At 52.5% G+C, this 9,195-nt stretch overlaps 1 protein-coding gene across 1 annotated transcript; it reads left to right on the top strand.

Moving 5' to 3' along the window:
- The first annotated feature begins 3,339 nt into the window (after positions 1-3,339).
- FOXD1 (forkhead box D1) lies at positions 3,340-4,599 on the top strand. Its single transcript, XM_062513682.1, has one exon. The coding sequence runs from the start codon at positions 3,340-3,342 to the stop codon at positions 4,597-4,599; it is 1,260 nt and encodes a 419-aa protein (XP_062369666.1).
- Positions 4,600-9,195: the final 4,596 nt, after the last annotated feature.

The following is a 9,195-nucleotide window of genomic DNA, read 5'->3' as shown; positions in this document are numbered from 1 at the left end:
GGTTAATCTTCGATTTTTAATAAAGGTCTGGGCTGCACTGGCAAAATATGGATGTTCTGTATGTGCACGAAGGAATTGTGTGTATAATATATAACAAAAATTACAATTTATAGTAATTTAAAAATTTAAAATAATTTTAATATGCCCAAACAGTAAAAAAGTATTAACCTTAGCTGGATAACTGTATTTCTCATCTTGCTTCTGTGCAACTGTGTTTTTAGGTGCATGATGTATCAGATCATTCACAACTAGCAGGAAACCCTAGAACACAGCCCCCGAGATCCTGGGTCAAGGGTGGTCGTTTGGGTGTGTGGGCAGAGACCCCCGGGATGGAGGTGGTAAAGTTAGTCGAGGAAGTTCCTTCCATTTCGCGTAGGGGCTGTTCTTAGCTCCCCTCCAAAACTCTGCTTTCCTTCAGGGTCTCGGGGTCCCGCTCAGTCGCTGAGTGGGGGATTCCTGCCCGACCCTGCCTTTTTCGCGGGTTGCTTTGGGTGGGGAGGCACGCCTGACCCCCGAGCCCCGCGCAAGGCGTCCCCACAGCCGGCGCTCCTTGCCGGTAGATGGCATCCCCCGTCCGCGCTGAGCAGCGCCCGGAGCGGAGCGGAGCGGAGCGGGACCGGCCGCGAGGTGGGAGACAGAGCAAAGCCCGCCGTCCCTCCGCTGACCGGGTTTTACCGAGGGAAGAGCCACTCACGGCTGAGCCGCCGCTGCTCTCCTTCCTCCTTTGCTTTCTTGCTTTTTGAAACGGCACCTGCCGGGACTGAGACGGGAGCCATCAGAAGATACTCAAAGGCAAGTCGCCATCTCCAGGGACTGAAGTAACATCAGGTACTGATTGCCCGCACTGGAGGCTGACTCAACTGACCCCCAAAAAGGAATCCCCTCAGCAGCTCACACACACAACATAAATACCCCACCAGCGACAGACGAGAGCTTGCAGTGTTGCCCAAGCCTTCCAGAGGGGTCACCATCAGCTCCCGAGGCCACCCCGATCGGCCGCGTCCAGAAAGACCCGCACCCCAGCCGAGGCTCCCGGGAACTCGCTGCTATCGAAGAGCCGCCGGTGTCACACGCTCAGTGAAGCACCCGTGTGTTCTGCTAGCAGAGGATGGAGGGCAGTCCCCGGCTCTTGTGGTTCGTCGCTGCAGTGGTTCTTCCCCGTGCGTCTTTAAACTTCACCGTTCTTCTTAAAAAGCATGATTTTTAAAAGACGGTTTTAAACGTTCAAGCTAGGAGAAGAAAATGAATAAAAGGTGGGGGAAAGGAAGCAGAAAGCTAAAATACTATTTTTAAAGACGAGAAACATCTTGAAGACAAAAAATCCTTTCTCCCTTTCTTTTAGTAGCTTCCCTAGGACCTCAAAACTAATTCGAAGAGAGATTTTATGAACTGTAGGAATTGTAAATCTCGAGTGATATATATTTTTCTGCAGAGAAAAAAAATAGTAGTCAGTTCCTGGGTCTAGGGGTTCTAATTTTTTCTTTTCTTTTCTTCTTCCTTGTTATGTGACTTTTTGTGGCATTGTCTTGCAGGCGCCTTAGTAGTGAACAAAATGTAAATAGGATTATTTGGAAATAGTAGAAAGGATTATGTTGTAAATCCATGGAACTGGGTTTGAAACGGGGTGGCTTGTAACTTTGGGTTAGGACAGTATGTCGAGAACATATTTCAAGAAATTGGGTGTGAACGTTGTTTGCAAAGCGAGATTTTACCAGACACTTGATGTATCAATCTGCCCTTCTTACGACGATTTCTGCCTAAGAACGAAATACTCCCCTACTCCTTTCCCAGTCGGATCCTGATTGCGGTTTATCCTGCCAGAACTGGAAACGATGGGATTTTTCAAAGCCTTTCTTTTTAAGACCATGGTAATTGCATTCTATCCAAATTTGTGGGGGTTTTATTTTGTTTGGGTTCTTTGGTGGAGTTTTTGTTTCTTTTTTTCCTCTGTCAGCCCTTGCATAAAGGGGTCCCCGGTCTTCCGTCGTCTCATAGATCACCTGAAAAGGGGAACAGTGTCACTAAATTAGCAAGCAATCCTCTGTCGCTTTCTCAGGGGTGTTGCCCCTGCTTAAAGCGAAAGTCTCGTTCTCTAGGCCAGTGAATTTATTTCCTTTGCATACAAAGGAGGTAACGCTAATTCTCTGTAAGTGTTTCTTATAATGGAGGGAGCTGCTTCTCTCTGTTTAATAACCATAGCCTTACAATTAAATTGAGTATAGTGATGTGTTTTGGAGGCTGTTTTTTTAGAGCTTGTGAGGTCAACATCGAGAGATATTTTATTTCATTCTAAAGTAAATTAAACTCTGGAAAGTGACGGGGGAGAGGTAGGGAAGGATGTCTCTAAACCATTCCGCGGACAGAAGTTTGAAGTTTAGTAACTCACCATCTCCCTCTCCGGTCTGATTTTTTTCCCACCCTCTTCCTTCCCACGGGAAGCAGCGCCCCGTCTCTGAGGGCAGCCCCGAAAGATGAGAAGCCTCTAAACCCTCCGGACGGTTTCTAGGAAGATGATCCCACACTTTGAGACAGACCTGCACTTCCCCACCCCTTCCCTGGGGGGTCAAGTGTTATCTTTATTTCCCCCCTTTTCCGTTAAATATGGCACCGGTTTCCCCGCGGGTCCCCCCAGATGGATGAGGTGAGGCCGGGGGAGCCGGGACGGTGGCGAAGCGCCCTTCTTGGGGAGAGGAGAGGGGAGACGGGGCGCCGCTCCCCCCTCCAGGGTCTGACGCTGGGAGCCATGTGATGGCCCCCTCGCTATAAGGCGGGGAGGAAGGCCGCCCTCCCTGGGACTAAGCCCCAGCCTTTTCACCGTGTTTCCTAAGGCCCAGCAAGCCATCCCCTACGCCCTCCCTCCTCGCCAGCCTCCTCCCCTCTCCTCCTCCCAGGACTAGGCGCGCTCCCTCCTGCCCCGCATCCATTAATGTCTGGGGGCTGAGGTGAGGAGAAAGAAGGGGAAACTGACTTCCAGGAGCGAGGGCACCATCTTCCTGCGCCCACAATAACTGATCCCAGCCGAAAAAAAACCCGAAAAAGATCTCTGAAAGAGGGGAAAGGAAGGGAAAAACAGAGAAAGAGAGAAATCCAAACGGCAGCAAAAAATACCCCGAAACAAAACCCTGACCAGCCACCGCCTCCGAGCGGGCGGCGGGAGCGCTCCAGAGGAGCGGCAGCGGCGCTGGGGGCCGGCGCGTCTCGGAGCGGCCCGCCTGCCCGCGGCGGCGGCGGGGCGGCTCTCCGCGGAGCGGCGAGGAGGCCTGGCGGCGGCGGGGAGAGCGCCCGCTCGCCTGCCGCGCCGCGCCGGCCGCCTCCGATGCGGTGCCCCGCCGCCGCGCCATGACCCTTAGCTCGGAGATGTCCGAGGCGTCGACTCTGGCTGAGGAGACCGACATTGATGTGGTGGGTGAGGAGGACGACGAGGAGGAGGACGAGGAGCCACAGACCCGCCGCCGCCGCCGCTCCTACGCCGAGGACGAGGAGGAGGACGAGGACGACGACGAGGAGGAGGACGAGGAGGATGTGGGCGACCTCCACGCCGCCGCCCTGCTGCCGCGGTCGCCTGTGCGCGGTGGAGGCGTAGGTGGCGGCGGCGGCGGGGCGGGCGGCGGGGACGCTGCCGGTGGCTCTCGGCCCCCCTCGCGGGGTGGCCCGCAGAAGGCGACGGCGGGCGGCGGTGGGGCGGGCGGCGGCGGCGGGGCGGGCAGCGGCGGCGGCAAGAACAGCTTGGTGAAGCCGCCCTACTCATACATCGCTCTCATCACCATGGCCATCCTGCAGAGCCCCAAGAAGAGGCTGACGCTGAGTGAGATCTGCGAGTTCATCAGCGGGCGCTTCCCCTACTACCGGGAGAAGTTCCCTGCGTGGCAGAACAGTATCCGCCACAACCTCTCCCTCAACGACTGCTTCGTCAAGATCCCCCGGGAGCCCGGCAATCCTGGCAAGGGCAACTACTGGACGCTGGACCCCGAGTCCGCCGACATGTTCGACAACGGGAGCTTCCTGCGCCGCCGAAAGCGCTTCAAGCGGCAGCAGCTCCCGGCGCCTGAGCTTCTTCTGCGCGCCGTGGACCCAGCCGCCTTCCTCCCGCAGCCTCCGCCGCAGCCCCCGCAGCAGCCACCCTGCGCCTACGGACCCTACGGCTGCGGCTACGGTCTCCAGATCCAGCCTTACCACCCCCACTCCGCCCTCTTCGCCTTCCACCATCCCTCTCCGCCGCCCCGCCAGCCCCCTGCCGCCCCCGGCAGCGCCCCCGGTGCGGCGCTGCCCCCCGCCGCAGCCGGGCCGCCGGGCCCCTTGCTGCCGGCGGCGGAGCTGGCACGGACGCCCTTCGGCTACGCGCACCCGCTGGGCCCGGCGCTGGCCGCCTCGCTGCACTCCGCCAAGCCCGGCAGCGGCGCGGCACTGGCCCGCTCGCCCTTCTCCATCGAGAGCATCATCGGGGGAAGCCCCGGCCCCGGCGCGGGCAGCAGCTGCGCCTCGCAGTCGACCGCGGCGCCGGGGCTGGCCCGCTCGCTGGGGAGCGCCGGGAGCGGCCTGCCCCCCGCCGCCGCCCTGCCCGCCACTCCCGGCTTCGCGGCACGGATCTCTAACTGTTAAGTGTTTGGGAGTCTTTCCGAAGGTAGGATCTGGGGTATCTCCTTTCTCCGCCGCTCGGACGCCCGGCGGACGCTGCCCGCGGGGGCTGCCTGTCTTTGCGTGGGGATAATTGTGACGGGGCTCGGGGGCCGTCCGCCGCCAGCGACGGACCTCCCGTGACCTTCACTAGTGCAAAGACAGGTGTAGATCTAGATACTGCACGGGCAGGCGGTCATTACGTCGGAAAGTTACTCGCTACTCCTTAAAAATAAACAAACATGGTGATAAATAATGTCTCTAAACTGTTAAAGTTCAGAGATTCTCAGGTCTAGGAGCTTGAAAACAGTAATGTACAGGAGAAAGAAAGGCTTGAGGGAGGACAGCAGAGCAATACTTTTACATTTAGTACACTTGTCTCATGTACTTTTATAAAAGAAAAGATTAACGTGTTTACACAGAAGAAAGTCAAGATTATCATTTCTTATTTTAACCTGTGTTTTGTATTATAATAGACTTACGGAGTTTTTTATTTTGTACTTTATGCGTATTCTTTACAAGGAATATTGTTAAAATTACTGGCAAGTATTATTGTACCATTTTAATGTAAAATTTTTACACATTTTCAAAAATAAAAAATTTAATTTTCAAAAAAAAAAAAAATCAAAACCGAACCCAAAGACCAAAGGAGCCCAGCCAAAAAATTGGCTTTGGATCCTTCCGTCTTTAGCACTTCTCCTTTCTTTGGGGCACTGATATTTTTTTCTTTGAGATTAATAGCACAATAGTCAAGGAATATTCTAGCTTGAAATTTATTATGTGCAGATTTGATCGCAAAGAAGAAAATAAAAATACAGTCTTTGCAGTCAATGCATTGTTAACCCTAGGAGATAAAGAAAGACAAAAAAAAACCCAAAACAAACCAAACAATAAAAAAACTAAAAAAAAAAGAAGAAAATAAAAGAAACCACACCACCACCACCAACAACAACAACAACAACAAAACCAACAAAACAAAAAAACACTCTACAAAAAACAGCAGGAACGAAAAAGGGGATAAATAGAAATAGGTCTCTCTGGAGGGAGTAAAGCCCAGTTCTGTAAGGCACCAATCAGGGGATTGATTAAAAAGCCGGTTTAAAACTATTTTTATACTTTTGGGTGTGTTTTAAATCACAACTGCATCATAGCTTGGTTTCCAAGAGGCCCAAAGGAAAATACTACTAATAAAGGGCATGCATTGAACTTAAGAGAGATTTGTTCTAGACATTTATGTTTCTGTGACGATAATAGCGGCATGTGTTTCTACTTTTCAATACATAAAATATAAAGTGCGCTTTGTAAAATCCTCGTGTGATGAGTTGATTAAGTTTATAGGCTGTCGAAGTAAGGATATCTGAATGTACAAAACAATCCATGAAAGCAGTTTTTCTGATTCCAAACACTCGTTTTTAATAGCATAAGGTCGAGAGATATCTATTTTGTAGACTAAAAAAAAATTAGCTAAAAATCCGTCCTCAAATATTCAGAGCTTATATATGGAAAAGAGAATCGCATGTTTTAAGAGTAGGCGTGTGAGTACTTGTTGTGGGCTAGGCATATGCATTTTTCAAACCAGGAAGGCGCTTTTCAACTACGACTGTATTTATAACAATTTAGGAGACTCGGGGATCAATTATGTGAATTTTCATAATAAAAAAAAACATTAAAAGGGAGGGATGCCTTTTAGTACTCTTTGGAGTGAGGAGGGGTTTTACATATATAAGTACTTCGTCACCTTGATTTTAGATATTCTCATAGATAGAAAAGTGGTGCTTCTCCGTTTTGTTTGTAGCAATGCTCTGTTAAAATAGTGGGTTTCAGAAAGCAGGAAAACTGGACATAAGGTCTCTGCTGGGCTCCATTTGCAGTCTGGAGTTGGAAGGCCTCTTTGGATGTCCCGGGCTCCTTAGCAGAAAAAGAAGTAAAGTCCGTTCTAATTTCTAAAACAAAAGGGAAAATACTTCAGAGGCACCGTGTGCATATCCTCTGGGGAGAGCGCGTCTTTTTCACGAGAGACCGATTAATTCACTTTCCCCGGGACTGGCCGGGGGATGTGCCGGGCCGACAGGCCAGTGCAGCGTGGAGTACCGAGCTAAGCAGAGGCCCCCCTCGAAGATGCAGATCAAGCAGGGAAAGGTTTTGCGAGGGAGAAGGCAGCTGTGGCCGTGCAGCGGTGCGAGGCTCCCCAAGGAGGGATGCTGCTGGCCCTCAGTCTGGGTTCTGTCCCCTCGAGTCCTAGCGATCTCCACGAGCAGTTACATGAGAAGGGTAGATTCCGGCGACCCACCCTGTGTTTGTTTCTCTTGGCTTCTCTGCAGTAGACCCTGGAGAGCCCGGCGACCTCCCCCACGCAGAGCCCAGCCCGGCCCAGGCCGGCGGACAGTGGGGTCCGAGTGTGCCCACCGCTCGTCCCTCAGTTCCCCTCAGAGGGGGGACTATGGCAAGTATATGGCAAGTAAACTGCTTGGCTACTTGCTCTTTCCATGCTTTTCGCCGGTTGCCTGCATCTCGTACGGACAAGACCTTCCCTTGGGAGTTGGTAGGGAAGCTGACAGGAGCAAATTGCTGTAGGTGGTATAGATTTCTTTTTTTTTTCTGAAAAGGGAAGGAAGGTCGAGGAAGAGACCGGGGGTCGTGGTGAAGGACCCTATTGCCTGTTCTCGTCGAGTAGGCGGGGAAGCCGCCTAGCCTCAGTCCCGGTCCCGAGGGTCCCTGTTTCCCCGCTGCTGCCCCAGAGCAGGTGCCGCCAGAAAAGGCGCCGGCAACACAGCCCTTTGATGAGCTCGCAGCACCGCCGGGCCGCAGCGCCCCATTCGCATGCTAATAGCCCGCCGTGCTCTCCGCGGCTTTCAAGACTAACAGAGAGGCTAGCAGTGTAGTCCTCGCAATGACTGAGCCCGGACGAACAATTCCTCCAAAATGGTCTGGGCCCTAATAAACAGTCTGGTGGGACATGCAGTATAATATCGCCTCCTTCTCCTTCCAGAGACAAAGTGTGGATTCATTAACCCGTCTCCTTGCTCATCATATCCCCGTAGGGCTGAAACGAATTACTGGATCTGAACTGGGAGGGGATTGCTCTATGAGGGGCTAATGTTTCAATCAGTTCATCCTGAAGGACCACACAAAAAGAAACTTTTTAGTTTATGGTGCTGTTATGCGGAGTTTTAATCTAGGGATAGATTTAGCCAAATGTTATCTATTGGGAATTTAATGAAGCCCTTATGTATTCAATCGTCTTCTATGCCACACACAGTGTCTCTATCCAGAAATGTTTCCTTCCACATAGTTCTTTGTTTCTGATGGGTGATTTATATATTTTTAACTAGTTTTGGTTTTTTTTTTAATATTTCTTTTCAAGCATCTTGTATAACGTTTCTCTTAGGCAGGACTGTGTTAGGTCCCTTCCCACATCCCCTATAAAAAGAGGTTTCCCTTTCCCTCCCTGTTTTCGAAGATGATTATTTTGCACGTCCACACACTCTGCCCTTCCCGCTGAAGCGCTCCCGCAGCCTTGTGCAGAGAGGCCGGACATCGTGCTCACTGTCGACATCGCCGTGGGCTGCGACAGGCAGCGCAGCCCGGAGGTCCGGCCGAGCCCCTGTGGCTCCTGTGCTCAGCTCCCCGGCCCCGAAGCTGCTTTAAATCCAAACCTTCCTCACCTTCACCTCCTTTGGACCACACCTTCGGTCTGGTTTGTATTTTAGGTGCGGTGAGAAGCACCGGGGGTCAGCGAGGTGTACATCCCGTGCTTGCCGGCTGGTTTCAAATACCAGGATCGGCCCCAGCACCAAGTCCGGAAGATGAAAGAGGGGGGCGAGGCTCTCACCTGCTCTCAGCTGCTCCCTTTCTTGTAGCGCAGTTGGTGAGGGCAGAGCGCATGGTCTCCTCCATCGAGACTGAGGCCTGTTCGGGGAATCTGTGGGAAAGTGGATCTGGTTTTACTGTCCCTTGGCACGGCCCGGAGACTCCACTCCTTATGTAGTACTTTCCATTAGTAGTTACAGTAAGTACTGCTGTAGACTCTGATAATACTGTATTTAAGAGAAGTAATGGAAATTATGATCGATGCCAAACCCTCTCTGCTCTGGAACTTGCTAACCACTGCAGATTCCTTTTTCAGCTCGTTCACAGTGGCTTCCCCACCTGCAGTGGTATTTCCTCTCCTTCCCTCCGCGACGGGCTGCACATGCTATCGGAACCGAGCACCGGCGAGAACTGCCTGCCATGTGCCCGCAGCTAGGTGCATCCCGACTAGGTAGGTGTCCGCCTCCGCCGTTCCTCACCCCCAAGCCCCAGTAACCTGCTGCAGGTGACTGCAAGGCCTTCCTTCTCCAAAAGTCCTTTCTGCTTTCCACCCCTCACCGTGAGAGTCACGTCGAGCAGCGGCCGTTAGGTCTCTGCTCGCTGCTCCTTCCTGCGCTGCAAAGCACGCCCGAGATGTGGAGGAGACATTCACGCAGAAGTGTGTGTATGTGTGTGCGGGAGAATGGTACTTCAAAAGGTGACAAGCGGCTGCCGGATCCACGCTGCGGCAACAACCGCGCTCGGTGCCTCATTGCGCAGTTGAGTGCCCGT

The sequence above is a fragment of the Cinclus cinclus genome, chromosome Z, assembly GCF_963662255.1.
Source record: "Cinclus cinclus chromosome Z, bCinCin1.1, whole genome shotgun sequence".
Lineage (NCBI taxonomy): Eukaryota > Metazoa > Chordata > Aves > Passeriformes > Cinclidae > Cinclus > Cinclus cinclus.
The sequence above is the reverse complement of the archived record's forward strand: the minus strand, read 5'-3'. Positions and strand labels throughout refer to the sequence as shown.

Coding starts and splice junctions, on each gene's coding strand:
- FOXD1 (XM_062513682.1), top strand. CDS start 3,340: ATGACCCTTAGCTCGGAGATGTCCGAGGCGTCGACTCTGGCTGAGGAG.